This window comes from Solea senegalensis, linkage group LG8, assembly GCF_019176455.1.
Source record: "Solea senegalensis isolate Sse05_10M linkage group LG8, IFAPA_SoseM_1, whole genome shotgun sequence".
Classification (NCBI taxonomy): Eukaryota; Metazoa; Chordata; class Actinopteri; order Pleuronectiformes; family Soleidae; genus Solea; species Solea senegalensis.
The window spans coordinates 6775024-6793870 of record NC_058028.1 but is presented as its reverse complement, the minus strand read 5'-3'; the positions used below and the strand labels follow the sequence as shown (position 1 = coordinate 6793870).

Here is an 18847-nt window from a genome sequence, read left to right as displayed (position 1 = left end):
TTTACCATGTGGCCACAATAGTTCAAAAATGTATTTGTTGATGGCACATTTAAGCTCAGAGTTTTCGTCTTTTTGTTCTGTCAAAGCTGCTCTCAGTGATTCAGGGATTGAAGCTCAGAGCAACAAAACGCACCATGCAGAATTCCGACGGGACCAAAAACGGAGATTTTAATGACTCATGCATTGCAGGGCCAAGCAGTCACACTTTAACTTTTTCTAAACATTTCCTTTTTTCCCCTCACCAATGACGCCTTAAACTTTGTTTACATGATTTCACATAACAGGACTGTACTGCACAAAGCAAGTTCCTGGAGGATTCCAGGAAAGGGAGGCTTTGAGAAAACAGCAGAAGCTATATTTGTGGAGCAGCACATTTATTTCTATTTATGGAAAAGCTTACAACAGGATTTTCCTCCAGAGTTTCTCCAATATTTTTGGCACTTTTTCTTGCAGATCTGCAACTTCTATCTCGTATTTCTTTTTACCAGCAATTTAAATGCAGAGCACTGTATTAGGGTATTTTTATATTTGAAGCCAGTCACACCATGACTTAGCATTTCATTTTAAAAACCTTCAGTTATTTTTCTTTTATATATAATGTCTAAATATACATATATACTTTTCATTTATTTTTGTGTGTTTCAACAAAAAGATTCCTATTCGACTTGGCATGGACAAAGCAGAGTCAAAGTCTCTTCTGCAGGTGAACGAGGATGTGGGTGATTCATGTACAGTGTGTCACTGCTGGTCCTTCGCTCCGGCCAGAGCAGGGAACAGAATATTTCATCCATTCCATTATGAGTTTTAAAAATAAAGCTCTGAGGAGCTATAAAACTAACACCGCAACGTTCATCCTGGTGCTGACTGAGGCTCTCCAACAGCAAAGTCCGTCAGGATTTAGCCACTGCACCGTCCTTGTTCTGACCTTCCTGTGAATCTGCATCACTGTAAATCCCCCTCCACTTTCCAGGCAGCTGAAGTTAAGTATCTCCCTCTGCCTCTCCATCGTATTATGACATCTATAGTGTTAAGTTAACATCTGCATTTGCAGTTTTTTCCCCCCCAGTTATGCTTAACATGTGATAACGACTATAACACAAAAATAACAGAAAAACAGGTCATTTAAAGCTACAGTGCGTAACATTTGGTGATTTCTTTTTGTTGTTTAGCCTCCGTTTGGTGTTGGTGAACAGAAACAATGTAGCGTTGTTTGTATGCTGCATCCTTCATTTGAAAACAGGCTCTGGCAAGCAAAACTAAATCAGACCTGACTGAGGGAGCATCTGTGTGTATACAGCACCACTGTAGTGGCACTGGCGGAGTTGGTTGAGCAGAAGAAACTTTTCAGACAATACAACACAACCTTTTAGCAGCCGCCTTGCTCTACTAGCACAATGTTGCTGTTGCTTTCATCTGTTTCTTTATGAAATAAACTGAATCACTTCCGTGCGCAGCAAGGGAATGTTGTGGCGCTTTTCCACCATAAAGTTGTAGCACGGCACGGCTCCAAGCGGTTCCGAGCAAGCTGAGCCGCTACTAAAATGTGAGGTCGACAGACTGCCGGACACTGATTGGTCAGAGAGTGTCGTCACTGGAAGAGTCATGAGCGCGACGAATCAAATGCCGAACTGTAGATCAGCTAGAAAGACTTAAAAATCCTGAAAACATGCGTTCATCTCCAACATTTAGCAACAACATTTGTAAAATCTTAGTATTTAACAGAAGAGTCTGGTGTATTTTGCGTCAGCGCTGCCGAAATCTGGTGATCGTGAGCCACATCACAATCCCTTCTGCTGTATTTTAATTCAGCAGTGTCAGAGTCAACTGATTCAGTACACTGAAAACAAGTGCTTTACAAGTCACTAGTTTGTGCAGCCGTGCTATGATGACTCCGCCCACATTGAGTGGTACTATAGGAATGAAAAGACGACCCAAACCGTGCCGAGCTACAACTGTGTAGTAGAAAAGTGCCATTGTTGAGCTTCACAAGGCCTGAACACGACGACACTGGGAAATCATGTGAAGCTGACTTGATCAGAATTGTGTGAACCCTTCGGTTTGATGGTTACAGATGTGACTTGAACGTCAATGGACACGTGTTTGCATTTAAAAAGTTAACGCACTATAGCTTTAAAACCTCGGGTGACAATAAACAACACTTACAGACTGAAACTTCTACATGGAGTTTTACTGCGTAATGTTCAGTGATTCATTCTTGTGCAAGGAACATCCTCTTTGAGTTGAAAGGTGACCTGATCCATTTAGACGTGAATGTGATCTCCACTGCGGATTAATGATTTTTTAATGAGACAAAAACGGGCTATTTTACAGGTGACATGTTGGCTTGTGTGGATAATGTGCACGAGAGTCGCAATCCTTGTGTGCCCTTTATGGTGGTTTTCCAGACAGGTAGGAGATGAGTGCAGCGATGGCACAGATGTACGTGATGATTCCAAACACAATGGAGAGCACGGAGAGCCACAGAGCCTGCCGTGACGCTGCATTGGCCCCGTGAAAATCCCCCTGAGCCGCTGCCTTGTTGGTCTAAGAAATGGGGGAGAGAGAGGGAGGAGTGAGATAAGGATTAGAGTCATGGGAGGGTGGAGGGAGAGGAGAGAGGACGCAGCATTTGTCATCATTTGTCAGTGTCCTCCATGGCCTATACACTTTCCTCTTCCACTCATTCCAATCACAAGCTAAACCCATATTACGCTCCATCTCTGAATTACACCCGACGTTTGTGCCTCATTCATCACTTTCCCCCTCCGTCCCTGCTCGCTCCCTCCCGTCTATGTCTTTGACTCTGACCTCTGTTTTCAGTAGCACTCAACAGTATTGGAAATCTATCACCTTCGGGCTCCTTGTTATGACTCTAATTAAACCTTAACGAAGGCTATTGATCTGATCAGAAGGCCTTTGCATTTTGCTGCCAGTTAGCTTTGTAGCTTTGCTTTTATAGGATTCCCCCCCCAGCACTACTGGAATGATGCCGTGTGAAACTATAGGCCTCTGGTGACATAGGTGTTCTATTTTTTTTTTCCACACTGCCAGAACTAACAGTGAGTGATGATTTGGTTTAGGCCAGGGCTCTAAATGTCAAATGACCTGGGGGGCTAATGAGTAAATATATTGTGATCAGCAGGGAGCTGGTCGAGTAAAAAACTACTGTTCAACTGTTGGTCTTCACAGCGTTTCAAAATAGGTCTGTTTTGATATGGACTGATAGTTCGTTTTGTTGCATCATACTTCTACAGCCTGTTCTCACTGTTGCCCTCAGGAAAGAGGTACAGGTCCATGCAAGCCCGTATCTCTAGGTTTGCAAACACCTTTTATCCAAGTGCAATAAGAGTGCTTAACACTAAGTAACTCTTCCAATCTGTGCAATATTCTAACACCTCGTACCCATGCAATATACACACCCCACATACATCCACTCTGCTGTACAATGTACTGTATCATATACTGCATATTTCCCTTACTGGCTCCCACTGTAAATACTTTATTATTATAATTTTTTTTTTTTTACATATCCTTCTAATTTTGTCGAAGGTGTTGGTGCACTGTTTCGTTCTTTCTTCTTTTACTCTTGTCTCTTCACTTGCACTACTAGAACTGTCCTTTAATCTCGTTGTACACTGTATAATGACAATAATACAATAATGTAATGTCATAAAGGTGATTCTGATTTATTGGCAAAAATGAAACGTACAACTAATAAGTATGTTTGCACAAGTGTGTCCTTGCTTTAAAATACAGTAGAAAGGTTTTCATAACCTCAGAATGAATGCCTTGTATTTGGCATCCGTTGGGAATTCTGGGAACAAATGTTGGCAAATGGTTGTGAATGTTTTTGCGTCATGGCACTGATATTGGCAGGTTTATAAAATGAAATATTAGAGACTGAATATGAGAAATATTTAAGGAAAGTTTGCCCAGTTTTCCACAATGTCAATTTTACAACTCCATCTCACATGGTTAACAATTACTTGTCCTGAATCTAGATAGATCAAGATCAGAATCAAATGGATCCTTTGGCCAAGACCTAGAAAACTTTCAAGTTTTGTTGCCCACAGCTGACAAATGTGGATAAAAACACGTCCTCCTTAGTGGAAATAAACAAATTGATCTGAATCATGCCACAAAACATCATACACACACCATTTAAAAAGATCTTGTGTTTCTACTGTGGATTGTTCAGCTCTGTCCTGTTAAAGATCTCATGTTATAATCATACAACAGCTTCATAACATGTACCCTTGCACAACACTGGGGCTATTTTTAGTCGTGTGCCCGCATGTGTACCTTCTGTGAAAGGTAGAAAGCAGCGATGCCCAGGGGCCAGAAGCAGCAGAGCATGGAGAAAAAGGCCAGACCCAGATAGTCCTGAGGGATCATCAGAGGGAAGTTGCTCTCACTGTCTGTATCACTGAAGTCATCAATGGACGAGTCCTGGGATTTAAACAGAGTTGAGATCAGGTCAGAGTGTCTGGCAAACGCAATCACACATTGCTCGCAGTGTCTGTTCACACTCGTGAGTCTGCTTGTGTTTGCCCATGTGAAGTTTGTCTTTGAAATGTCTATGTTCACAGGGGATGAAAAAAGTGGGAGAAAAAGCAAATTTCCTTTTTATAGCCTTTCAAACTTATGACAAAACACTTCGTGAACGGTTTCCTTTTAGCATGTAATTTAAATCCAATGTCTTTGCTTGTCAATTAAAAATGTAGCTTAAATATTCTGAGCTTGATTATAAACTAAAAAAAAAACAAACCCAAAAACTATTATTTTTAATGACCTCAAATTGTCCATCTGCAGTAGCTGCATTGTCCACCAGAGGGCTTTGGCCCACACTGTTTGAAAGGTTTAGATTCCACAACAAATGAAACTCTCATTAAGACAGTGTGACTGAATGGGGTTAGCCTGGATGTAGGAAAGCTCTGTTGACTGCTGATTCAGACTGTTGAATCAGTTTGACTGTTGCATTAATCAATTCATGATTAATGCAACAATGTGAAACCGTTGCATATTCAGTGTGATGCTGCTTCTCCCTTCCACCTCACTGCTTCTTTTTAAAAGTGTATGTGAAATGATTGTGCATTGTCCAACAAAGACACTCCTGTAACATTTGAGCTTTAAATACCAGTGCTAATCTACAATTAAATTAAGTTTAATTTGATGCCATTGGATAATTCTGGAACATGATCTCATAATATGCCTGGAGCATAAAGCAGTTCCCATGGCAACACGAAGCAAAAAGCAGCACAGATAGTGTCTGTCTCATCAGTAATCTAATACGACATTGTTCAGATTATGTTTACACAAGCTTCCGTTCATATTCTTTATGACTCACATCTACTGCTGTGAAAACTCTAGATTAAGATTCAGAGGTTTTTGTTTCTCCAGGTGGAAATTTGGTTTGCAGTGGACGGCAGTAAACAAACAAAAAAAAACCCTGCCACCTGGCACAAAGGAAATTTTTAATCTGTTGCTCTCAACCCTGATGTATCACTTCTCAGAGATAATAAAACTAATTGCTCAATGATTTGAGTTGGTGATCAGAGCGGCACAAGGCTGACCTTCTCAAAACCAAAAGTCTTCTCATAAATGTCAGCTGCCCATGTGTTCATGTCTATTTGTACAAAAAAAGTAGAACACAATTATGTTGCATTTAAGGAGCTGATCACTGAGAAGAAGAGAAAAAAAAAGAGGCTAAACACAGAAACAATCAAACACATTTCTTTTCCCCCATTTGCACAAGTTCTAAACTAAAGGGATGGCCACTCTTTCAAGAGCAGGAACACAGTGACACTGGCTCTGCTTTATAGAGTGGGTCACGCCTACTTCACACATGTGCTGACAATCAAAGCAATCACCCTCCCCCTGTTGTGAGGGAGAAAACAATCAGCGGGTATATTTGACATTTTAACATGTATATGTATGTATTTAACATGTCACTGGTTTAAAAAACAACAACAAATCCACCATAAAAACATTTTAGGTTATGATCAATGTTCAGCCCATGTGGTTAAAACTGCCAAGTTACCACCTCTTTCTCTATCATATGAAAGGTATTTATGACATGCATACTAATGTTGTAACCTTGTCTGCACATCTACTAAGAATTATTTCTTTTTAATATTGTGATTTTATGTTTGTTTGAAAAAAAACCCCAAACTGATCGTTTGCTCCCTCACAACAGGTGGAGGTTAATTATTGCGATTGCCAGCACATGCGTCGAGTAGGAGTGGCCTAGGTTATAAATCAGTGCCAGCGTCAGAGTGTTTCTGGTCTGAAAGAAGGGCAGAAGGCTGAAATGCTGTTACTGTAGTAAAGAAAGAAAGAAATAAATAAGTGTGGGGTTCTGACTGCTTGAACTTGATAAAACTTTTTTGTGTTCTATGTTTTTGGGGGTATTTGTGGTGATTGTGCAGGGAACTGGTTGTTTTTTAAACTTAGAAAACTCCATTCCTTCACAAACTACCGCAACTCAACTCAATGTCTTACATTGACACCTAAACTCTGAACTGGGAGTGACAGACGGCACAATTAACAGGGAAAAATAGCATGCTATTTTAAATTATTGGCATTAACTTGGAACCCCTGTATAAGGGTTTTTTGAGGTTGCCCCAGCTTTCTGAGTTGGAAATCTAACTGAATTGAGTGTTTTTAGTTGAAACTACTGACAAGGAACTACAACCACCATCATTAGCGATGGGTGGAAGTCAGTTACTGAAAATTACCTGAGGAGTACTGGGATTAGATTTTTTGTGTGAAAACTTCTGACTCTAATTCATTTAAACTGGTCTTATGTGTTATATGTTGGTTTTTTTTCGCCCCAAAAACTATTCAAAATGTTTAAAATCTGTGATGGAGTCTGTGATATTTGGAAACACGTCACAGCTCAAAGTTTCACTTGGCTCATTTTTATTAACAAAAAGAAAATAATACTACTTTGACTCAACAAGAATGTCCATATAAGTTTTCCCACAGCAATTTACCAAGTGTTCGCCTAGCCCCCAATTTTTGGTCATAATCTGATTACTATCAGAATGCTGTGTCGATGTAATCCCAGTCATTTTGCTCTGATGTCTCTTGGGAAGGAACACTACTGAGATTAACATCTCTTTTGCTTCATTTATGGCTCCATTTACTATTAATCATCCTCATGAGTAATCTGGACCATGGCCGGTCTTTGTCTTTGGTGTTTCACGGCAGTTTATATTCTTAACAATGCATTTAATCTTTGACAACCTTTACCCTTTTCCTTATTCCCTTTGCCACTTCACCAGTTTAACAAAGTGGTTGTGTTGTGCCTGTTTGAGGTCACGACAAGGTTTCACTGCCACAGGCCTTTGCCTTCTGCATTAGTGCCACACAACAAGCTTTCAGAAAAGGGAAAATAATGTTTGTGCTGTTCTTTTGCCCTTGTGAAGAAAAAGTTTCTGCCGTGTGTGTGTGTAAAGCTGCTGTTTGCCTGCGTGATTGATTTGTGTTTTTAATCCAAGTCAAAACAGTGAGGCATCATTGTACTTTAATTTGACTTTGCTGTGAGACTTTAACTTACTACCAGCTTCTTATTTGTGACATTTACATGTATAAGTTCACATTGATTCCCCCAAAACATCACATGACCACCATAAAGTTGTCTTTTTTTATTTATAAAAAAAAGCTCATTTTCATTTCTCTCCAGGGTGGCCTAGCTCGCTGATCTATGAAATAGACCTGGCATCCTCTGCATCCTCTGCATCGCTACTGTGGTGTCATTACCTGCGCGGCAGCAGGAGATGAGCTTTATGTAATCTGGCTTTTTGACAGTAAGCGTTCAATTTGCTGCCTACCCCTGAAATGCACCGCTCGTAGGTCTATTTTTAAGTTTCTCTCTCATTTACAGAATCTGCTCTGAGAATGAGGCGGTCGAACTCCGCCACGACAAAGGACGTTGCTGAGATGTGTTCAGATCAGCTGTGAGGACATTGATGATGAAACGAGTCAAATCAAAATTGCTTCCAATTATTTTTAAAAGAAAACCATTCCTCTAATTTAGCCGTAGACGGTATATAACAGTGGGGGAAGTCTGTGGTTTGGAAAACTCTCATTTTGAAGCCTCAAGATTCATGATTTGACAACATGACCACTTAAGTGTGCCATACTTATTATACATTATTGAAAACTAATGGTTTAGACCATTAACTCCTCAGAAAATGATTTACTGACACTATAAATCAATCAAGAAGTAGAGACTGCAATAGGCTTTGGATAGGCACTGTTGGACACAATGTTCTTTTTTTTACAATGAGTGGAGTCGCCCCCTAGTGGCTAACTTGTATTCGACTTCCTAGGCTTCATTTCAAACCAGAAGACTTTGTCCACTTCTGTCTAAAGTTAATGTACTCAGGTAATCTTGGCAATTTTTGTTTGAGGTTGAACAATGTCAGTGTGGAGTCTTACGTCAGAGTCAGGAAGCAGGTCATCCTCATCGTCCATGCTGTAGGACATGCTGTGGAAGTCCTGTGCCTCGGCCAGCAGCTTCCTCTCCAGCGTGGAGCCAGGCCGAATGTCCACAAAGGTGGTCTCCAGGTAATCTTTGCTGAGCAGGGAGTCCGTGTGGCCCCAGATTGGAGCTGGTGGGTAAAAAGAATCCAGTGTGCGGGGTAAGGAACAAGGGTCCAGTAGCTGCTGCTGCTGAAGCTCAGGAGGATGTCCACAGTAGCCTCTCCATGCTAAGGGAGGATAGGCTCTGTCCTCCTCACACTTGACCAACATTCCCTTGAACAGAGGAGCCGGGGCCTGTCCAGTCCCGGGCCCAAGCCCTGGAGCGGATGCCCGGCTGTTATTGGGATTTTCTCCCAGAAGAGGGTGCTCCAGCTCATTCTGATTCTCCATCCCTCTCGGTTAATTCCAACCACACAAGCGGCCACCACATCAACAACCAAATGTAATCTGCAAATCAGTCTGCAGCTTGTCTCCCTGAAGAGCGTCCGATGGGCTTATGCAGAGGCAGCTGCTTCTCTACTGATAATCCATCTTAATCCTATTCTTTCATTTTTGACTTATCACAGGCCTTTGTCCAGAGGCCTGCAACACAGGCCAGGTTTATGAGAGCGAAAATGTCCTTAATGTGCCACGAGATGATGTGCTGGAGTTGTGTGGGTGAATTAAAGACTCCCCTTTTTTCTCCTCACATGTAATAAGATATTAGTTCCAGGACTTGGTGGCTCATGATTTGCCCCATGTCTCCAATTTTACATGATTGAATGCGTTAGTGTTCATGAATATGCTAATACCAGTTACTTCCTCTCTCATATTATATGAAAATGCCAATTGAGATGATAGAGGTCCCTGATTAGCCCCAGTAAGGAAAATGAAAACACTGGGCAAAAGGATTTCACTGTAACTGCCCTCAGGATCAAACAAAAAAACAAAAAACGTCCACTGCAATAAAATATGAATAAGTGTCATAAAGTGTGAAAGCTCGGGATGTCAATCTCTCCTGTCAACAGATTTGAAAGGAAATAAGCAATCACACATGAGTTGAGAAGTTATTTAACAAAATAAGACTTTTAGTATGTTTTGTCATGTACTTTTTTTTGTTCCTTATCATGAGTCGGAACAAAAGTTGCAATGACTGTGTTTTCGAAAACAGACCAAAGGCATCAGGGCTTTTGGATGACGGGACGGATGCTCAGTGGGGTGTTATGAAGCTTGAATATGCACAACCTCGGGCAGCAGTCAAACTAGTGGCACACTGACAGGATTGGGGCCATATTTGAGGGCAGTTAATCTGTAAAAGCAATGAGGCTCCAGAAATAGAATCCCACGGTGCAGATGGGCAGGTCAGCGGACATTGTTGTTGCTGCAGGAGCCGATAATGAAGAAATCAAAGCTCTCTGCTCTTGATTTATGGCTGTGGGTTTGCCGCCTGCCACAGCAGAGCTCCTTGGGGACATGTAATTTTAATGCTTCCCGTCCGCCTTAAGAGGGTTTCATTCAGGACAGAGGAGCAGCCGGGCGGCTCACGACACACTTCTCCGAGGAGGACGATGAAGTCTATTGATAAAAAGAAGAACAAGGTCACACAATGATTTTTACACTTCAATGTCCAGTGTGTAACATTCACTGACCGGTATTGAATAAACTACTCATATGTATGTTTGTTTAGGTGTGTAGTCACCTTAAAATAAAGTATACAGCTTTTATATGTATTTTAGGCAAAGACCAAATGGACAAAACTGCTGGAGGCTGTGTTTTCATGTTTTATCATGAAATCCTTTCTAGTATGCACGGGCCACCATAGTTTCTTGTCACACTTTGGAAAGGAAGGAGTCTCACTATTAGATGTCACACATTCTTTCCCACTAGACCTTTAAGCCTCTTTAAGTCTTTGCACTCAGTCAGTGCATTTGCATGTATGTTAAAAGTCCCATTTTAGTCAGACTAAGACAATCATTTGGTTTTCTGAATGTCATGTAAACAACTCAGATAGTCTTAGTCGGACTAACATACCTGGATTCATAGCCCTATTACGCATATATACACTTAATCAGATTGGTGTTCTGCACCTAAATTTCCTCCCTGGCCTTTGACCCGGAAGTAGAAGCAGACGACGTATTAACTGCAGTTCTGTTGCCGGAAAAGAACAAACGGAGAGAGTGAAAGCTGCCCATTGCTGACTGCTTTTTGCTGCTTTCAAAACTCTTTGTCAGACAGAGGTTTTATTTTTCTTCATGCACATATACATGCATCACTTGGGCGACTCCACTAGCTGCAAAAATAACATCGTTTGAATGGAGGTCCGTGGGAAGAGGAGCCCGTTCTCACATGATTTATGACGTCCTGAGGAGTTAATGGACTCAATCAGGTTTCAGGTCTTCAGAACACGATGTAAATTATGATCCCATTTAAAGGAAAATGGATGGCAAACCATGGTACCTGCTTACAGGTGACCTCTGTGGGGACCCCCTGTGTTTAAAAGTGCCATGGCACCAGTTAAACTGGAACCTTGAGGTTTCAAAATTGAAATTTAGTTTGCAATTGTCTATTTTTACATAAAGTTTATGAATGAATGAGCTTAGGACATACAATATTTCCTGTGCTGACAAGACCATTTTTTAACAAAATTTTAAAATCTGACTAAAAGTAGTTCTGAAAAGCAGAAACGGGAAGACAACATTGTTGTTTTTATCTTCTTAGTAAATCTTTCGTCACTGCTCATCAATGTCAAATTTTGAATCAGAACTTTCAGCTTATTACTGATACATTTGCATGATAGGCCTTGGCATCAAAACAATAACAATTATCAAATTCATCCCAATCTATCTTTCTATCACATGTATTCCATTTCCTCCCAGTATCTGTTCATGTTTAATCAGTTTCATATAAACAGGATCAGTTCCACACTCGGGAATTTTAGCTATGTTAAGTTAAATTAAATGAACGTAACTTAACGCCCGTGGGAATAAACTGAAAAGCTGTGACAGTGAGTTGACATATACAGAACACACCTAGTGTGACTCACCTCACATACCAATGACTTTGTGGACTATAAGAACATTTTAAAATTAGACCTCAACTGAGAGGTGGAGGAGAAATCTGCTGTGAGCTGACAAGTGAGGAAAAGAAAAAATAAATCCTGTGTTGTGCTTTAAGGGGCTTTTCAATCCTGCTTGGAATGAGAAGGAGTCACTTCAACCCATACTACATAATATCTCATCAGTAAGCATTCATTCTGCATGGCTGAGTGCTTCACAGGCTCGAGATCAATCCAGTGACTTGTTACATGCTTCAGAGCACAGGGAGGGAGGGAGGGAGGGAGAGAAAAAATAAAAAAAATAAAATATAAAAAAGAAAGCTGGAATAATTGGCTGGAGTGGAGCTGAGACCCCCTCGTCTTCTCTTTCATGGAGGGCTCGTACCTCTCGCGCTGAACAAGCCGAGTGATCGTTCAACAGCTCGGAGCAAACGCGCATGTGGACGCACACATTTTTGTGGCACCAGCCTCTCTCTCTCCTCTGTCCCCCCCCTCCTCCTAATCACTGCAGCTTCATTCCAGGAGAGGTGCACTCAGCTTTATTACACTCCCCAACACCACCTCCACAGCCCCACCTCTGCCCATCCACCATAAAAAGACTTCTGTCAGCTGTATTATAAGCCTGCCTCTTTTTCTGATTCTGCAACGCTCATAAAACATCCAGTCAGGTACAGGGAATGTTGCAAGGACGCCACCGCAAATCACCACTGACACTTTTACAAGAGCTCCTCGTCCCTTTCTCCCTCTCTGCCTCTTCTTTATTCTAGTGCTCATACAAAAGCTCACAACAAATCTCAGCTCCCTTCATTGCTTCCATCCCTCCTTTTTTTTTTTTATTATTGTTGCTTATGATCCGACTCCATTCCTCTCCTCCATAATCCAGCCAACACTGTCAGGAAAAGCCAGTGTGCAAAACTGAAAACTTGTCTTGCACTTGCTGCATGACACAAATGTGAAATGTTGCCCTGAACCCTGTTGCTGCTGCTGACTCTGAACTGATTTCCAGTGACTCTGCAGTCTTTTTTGCACACACAAACTGATTCTCTATCTCACAGTGCACACACACACACACACACACACACACACACACGCATACAAACAGAGCTGGAAGTAATTGCTGCAATACTTCAGCTGATACGGATCGAGGAGATGCAGATACAGTGAAAGCACTTGTAGAAAAGGGAAATGCTGGCAGTGGAATACTGGAGCTGTGGAAGCCTGCAGGTTCGAATGAAAACACACGATGAAGAGCAGAGATATCAGGCTGATAAGAGCAGAGCAGTCTTTGAGATATATGTGAGATATGCCAAACAAAAAATGTGGATACTCAAGTGTCATTTTAAATGGCTTTTCTCACACTTTCCCTCCCTCTCAATCACTTTCTTGAAGGGGGTAAAACTGCAACAGAAAAGGCGACATAGTGAGCGTCGCACAGCTCGTGGAGCTCAAAGTAACACCATGTTCCTATGGAAACGCATTCACTGTGGTGGAGTGCAGTGCTCACTGCAGGAGAAATGAAGCGGAGGCTAATTTGCCATTTTCAGTGCTGCTCCTCTGCTCGGCTTGATAATAACTGGATGGGATAATTCCGGCGTGTAGCCGCGTTTTTCCACGTTAGACAGCAAAGGACAGATGATTTCAACAGAACCACTACGTGATAACAAATGAACCTCAGCCGTGCCAGACACTGGGTTTACTTAAAACCCCTCTGTGCTGAATGTGTGTGCGACAGCAGGAGCTCATTAATCATTCCACGATATGCCCTGCATTGACCCAACACACACAAGCACTCACACACAGACACTGGTTTCCATGACTTCAGTGGACATTGCATTTATTTACATTACAACCTAACCCTCACGTGTCTATGGGGACTTGATTTTTGTCCCCTAAAAGAAAGGCAAGTCCCCATAATGCTACTGTGTAAACAGGTCCCCACAACATAAGGAATACCAGGTAAACACACATGCACACACTGGTTTCCATGACTTCAGAGGACGTTAAATCGACTTAAATTCATTTCCTGGAGACTTACTCTCACCATAACCATAATTACTACTGGCCTAATCCTAACCCTGACCCTAACCTTAACCTTGATTTCTGTCCCCATATATGTGGCTGTGTAACACGATTTAGGTCCCCACAACATAAGGAATACCACGTTACACAAAGCTATTCTTAAGACACTACATTGACTTCCATTCATTTGAACAGCCTGAACAAAGCGTTAAATGTAACCTTAACCATAACCAGTTAATGCTAAAACCTACAACCTCCCTATATCCTCCTAAACTCAACCAGTTCCTCAGAAAATGAGGTTTGACCGGATTGTTTTTTTGTCTGGTTCTGACAAGATCAGTGTTTATGCCAAACAAAAGCTAACAAAACACAAGAAGACACACATTCAGTCAATTCATTCCCTCACTGAAGCCACACGTGCACATAGAATCTCTGCAGCTTTGCGCATCATTCACTTTTCATCGACCCTACACACACACGCGTCACCCACTCATCTATAGAAAAACACACTCTTTGCACAGCTGGTGCTCGAGTGCAACGAGGCCTGAGGAGCGACACGTTACCCATCTGTGATGTGTTTCAAACGGCTGCAGCATCTCACTGCAGCGTGTGTTTTATATGTTATACATCCAGTGTGATTTTACGTGCATCTGTGAGCATTATGGGACACACTGTACAGGAAGTGTATACTGTATACCTCACTAACACAGTATTGTGTGTGTGATCTGCAGCTGCTGCCACTCAGTTTATTTTATCCTCCAGGGTTTGTGTGTGTGTGGAAGTGCACTAATTGTATATGCCACTGTGTCAAAACACTGACAATGTAAGGTAACAATTGGAGATTCCCAATAACACACTGTACCCTGTACACAGAGACCCTTTGTACAGACAAAATGACAACAATATGTCCTAAGACTTCAATAAAAACACACGATACAAGCATTTTATCACACAATACTCATCATCATCATGCGTTTTGTCAAATATATTATGATGAAAAATGAAAGTTTCACTGCACTGAGCAGTGTTTATTTACCTTCTGGAAACAAAGGTGTCAACCTATGGAAATAAATAATAAACGGCTGATGCTGATTATTAAAAAATGCTAAAAATACACCTAATTTCAAATGCATATTCATTTCTAGAATACATTTTTATATAGTGTGTATATATAATTAGCTGCTGTGCGTATATATGAAAAACATGACATTTGTAATAAAAAGCCAGCATGTTGCCACACGACTCACGTTGCTAAGCATCAAGCCCACTTTATCTCATGTCTAAAACACACACAGATTATTTATTTGAAATTTTTATTATCAGGTTGTCTTCATTTTATTTAATGTTCTGTTTAGTGTTTTTATTTTTTTATTGTTTGCGTCATACCATCATAGTTGGTGGTATAAACATACAACCACAATGATGACAATTCCGATTCACAAGATAAAACGGAAATGTTTAGAAGGATGGAAAAAGATGTAATTTTATGAACCTAAATTGCACAGCTAAACGTTTTTGCCGTCACTTAAATTCACACCATTGATGAAACCTGAAAACCAGAAAAACACCAGCCTGTTATTGTTCTTATGTTACTTTAATTATAATAAGGTGTCATTAGTGGGGGAAAAAAAACAAAAAACTGGTGTAAATGTGTGTGAACGCTGACAAAGCTGCCAACACACTCGGTTTACGTGTCACGCCTCTAGACGTGTAAACCGTGTTTACATCAGCTGTATTGAAGAGTGTGTTTTTCTGTTGTCGTGGCAAATTATCTGTTCTCACACACACCTTGAATAAGCCAATGCCCTTTTTTTTAAAAAAAAGGACTGTCACTTTATTTTATACAAATAAAAGGTTTTCTTTACTACGTTAAGAAGAACTTGGGTTCGGTTGAGATAAATTTATTGTTAGCTCATTTCCCCCAAAACGTTGAAATGACGACGTCCACAAATGTCATGTTTTTTTTCCACACACCAAAGATTCACTTTTCATGTTTTTTTCATGAACAAAAAAACTGGGGAAAAATAGTCACATTTAAGACTCTGCCTGTGCCAGCTTTATAAGATTAGCATTAGAGTCAATGCAATGTCATCACAAGGGACCAAAGTGTGTGTGTGTGTGTGTGCTGCTGAATGAGGTAATCAGCCTCTCAGGTGTTATACAGGATGAGCGATGATGTAAAACAAACATGGTCTCTCACCGTCATCATTAGACAGTTCACGGTTGACACGCGCCGATAAAAATAGGACGTGTGTTGAGGAATGCAGGAGGAGGTTAAGGTTGTTCGGAGGTTTCTGGAGAGATTGCTGTGAGGCTGCCAGCAGTAAATAAATATACAGTGCAAAGATAAACAATAGAGCAGAGCAGTGCATTTGTCATGGGGGTGAATGAGTGGGTGGTGGTGTTGGTATTCTGCTGCTGCTGCTGCTGATGATAGGGTTCTACTCCGTAGCAGTATGTCCTTTATTGTACTGCATATGCTTTTTACAGGTGACATCAAGCTCCTTTTTTTACATTTCACATTTGATATTGTGTTTCAATTCACCATTAGACCTGTGAATCAGTAATTGAAAGGTTTCACGTGAACACAGAGCGTTCATTTATCATTCAAGACAAATTACTGCTGACGTGGAAGTCGAAACTTGAATATTAAAGAGTTATTATTTTAATAAGCGGAACAACTTTCATTATACAGTGGGACGAAAGGAGGATGATAGATAAATAGATGGATGTATCCAATTATCAAAGCATAAAGACTTCAGTGTTTTCTTAAATACATGTTGAAAACCATTCTGTACATACATCCTTGCCTTAGAGTACAGAGAAAATATTTAAAAGATAATATTTTGTAATATTAATATAAGCATTTGTGTGTTGTCTCACCTTTAAAGATCCTCTCCCCCTCTCCTCTCCGTCCTGTTGTCCTGAGTCCCTCTAGGACAAATTGAGGGAATCCACAGTCCACTGGAGCGAGTGCTTTTTTTTTTCTTCTTTCTTTTTTCTCCCTTTCTTACACACTGACGGCGCTTTCACGGCGTGGGCATGTGAAGCAAGTGCGTGTAATTAGATTTCAAATGCAGGTTCCGTGTACATCCTACACGCTGAGGGTTGAGCTACAGTCATTCAGGGGAGCCTAACTTGTCAGCATCCCTCTGTTAAAGCTGTGGTGCTGATGCTGCGGCTGTGGATGCAGGAGGAGGATGATGATGATGATGATGCTGCATCTACACCTGTGAAGCAGCAGTGTTGCTTAAAAACCCTCTACACAACATCCTGCCTCTCCTCTTCTCGCCTCCTCCTCCAGTGTCATTAATCCTTATTGCAGCTGCAGTGTGTCTCACACTGTCACCTCTCTTCTCTCACTCTCAGCTTCCCTCTGACTTTCCAAATACAGCTGACTGTATCTCCTCCTCCTCCTCCTCCTCCTCCTCCTCCTCCTCCACCACTCACTCTACTACCTTATTATTCCAGCTGAAGCTCTGGGTCCTAAAGCCTGTTTCCTCACTGAGTGTGTTTGCCGGAAATGTCCTTACAAGGAGAAAAATAAACACGCAAAGTAAAGGCATTTTGCCTTTTCTTACTACTTTAAGAGGATTAAAAAGGTCAGGGCTTGGTTTGGGTTTTGAATTAGGATTGAGGTTAAAGCTGCAGTGTGCAAGATTTGCTGACGATGTAATTATTCTGCCTCTGTTTGGTCTTCATGAACAGACATGCTGAAAACGGGCCCTGTCAAGCAATACTATCAGATCTGACTGACGTTTTTGCGCTTCAGTCATTCAGCTGTCTGATTAATCACTTCCTGTGTGCAGTGCAAAAATGTCAAAATGTCAAAAAAAAGCTGATTGGCTTAATCCACATTTTGAGAAGTAATTTGACAATGATTGGAGACTAACAGACATGTTTTATTTAAAAGCTACACACTGAGGTTTTTGTCGTAACTTAGTGCCATGGATGTGCACAGACTAGAGCCTCTTGACAGCCATTTTCTGTTTTCTACTTTTATATTTTATTTATTTATATGGCCCAAAGCTTTAATTCTTGATTAAAAATGTCCAATGATGGCCCAATAATAGGTTGTAATTACTGTGTGACAACATTACGTTTGCATGCAGTAACTTTCTAAAAGATGTGTATGGTTTATTGAGGTTAATACAAATGTAACGAAGTACAAGAACTTAGTTTTTTCAGTCAATTATGAGGGGTGGCCCTTTTTCTCCTTGAGCCCCTGCCCCTTGAAATGTCTGTGCACACCACTGAATGCAAAGACAGAAACGAAAAAAAACGTCGACCAAAAAAAAACCAGAAGCTTTGCTAACAAAAGCGGTTTATGGTGTGTGTGTGTGTGTGTGTGTGTGTGTGTGTGAATCTATGGTTTTCCAGTGGAGAGATAAAGGGAAATGCCCCCCAGCAAGGATGACTCCACTGTGTGTTATGGCTTCACCCTATGACCTAGTTTGGTCTTTTTGCACACCAACCTCTCATGAAGCTCTGCAGTCAGAAATGACTCCAGATACAAAAAAAAAACAATTGTCCCCGCCTTGGGCTTGTGCTCATTTAGCCTCTTTTCAGCAGGAAGGCAGTGAGATAAAGCTCAAGCATTACTGGACACCAGCAATCAATGAAATCCTGAGGGCTTATGCTGAGTATTTAATGAGGTGCACTGGTCTTAGCGCGAATCCCTGTGCTGCCAGATATGATTTAACCTCTGGGCTGTTTTTGTGTTTCTGTTGTTTGGGTCTTTGCAGTCGCTCCACACAGCTGCAGAAAACCTGCCTGATCTGATGCTCCATTTGTCTCAGGCTCTCAGAACGACGAGAGGCCTCTCAGTCCATCATGATGTAGGAATCGATACACTCCTCCTCCTCAGTCTGAGCACATACAAGCCATCACTCCATTTTCCATCTTTTTCCCCCCATTTCTTTGCTCTTTCTCCCTCTCTCTCTGCCTCTCCCTCCTCTTTCTCTCTCTGTGTGTCCATCCCATCATCATCTCCATCCTCATTTGTTTGTTTCACTCAGGAGCTGAAGGAGGCAGAGTAAAGGTTCGGGGGAATGAGCTAAGAGGATTGATTTTGTGGGAGGAGTTAAACAAGGGCACTAATGATAATGCATAGAGTACGAGGCTGATGTTTTCATGTCTGACTTGTATTGATCTCACACTGATTATGACGAACCCCAATGACTGGAAAAGGACATGAATCAGCCTCTAATGTGGTTAAATGAGATACAATTTTGGACACTTTTACAGCACATTTCAAGTAGCACATTTTATTTTTGTGTTTACTGGAAATGATCCTGGAGTAGC

The 18847-nt window shown here is 41.2% G+C and overlaps 1 protein-coding gene across 1 annotated transcript; it reads right to left on the bottom strand.

The window, feature by feature from the left end:
- Nucleotides 1–1692: 1692 nt before the first annotated feature.
- On the bottom strand, nt 1693–16909 carry tmem91 (transmembrane protein 91). Its single transcript, XM_044031436.1, has 4 exons — nt 16427–16909; nt 8446–10044; nt 4303–4449; nt 1693–2544 (listed from the first exon to the last, which is right to left on the bottom strand). Exons 2-4 carry the CDS (start codon nt 8878–8880, stop codon nt 2389–2391), a joined length of 738 nt encoding a protein of 245 aa, XP_043887371.1. The 5' UTR covers nt 8881–10044; nt 16427–16909; the 3' UTR covers nt 1693–2388.
- Nucleotides 16910–18847: the final 1938 nt, after the last annotated feature.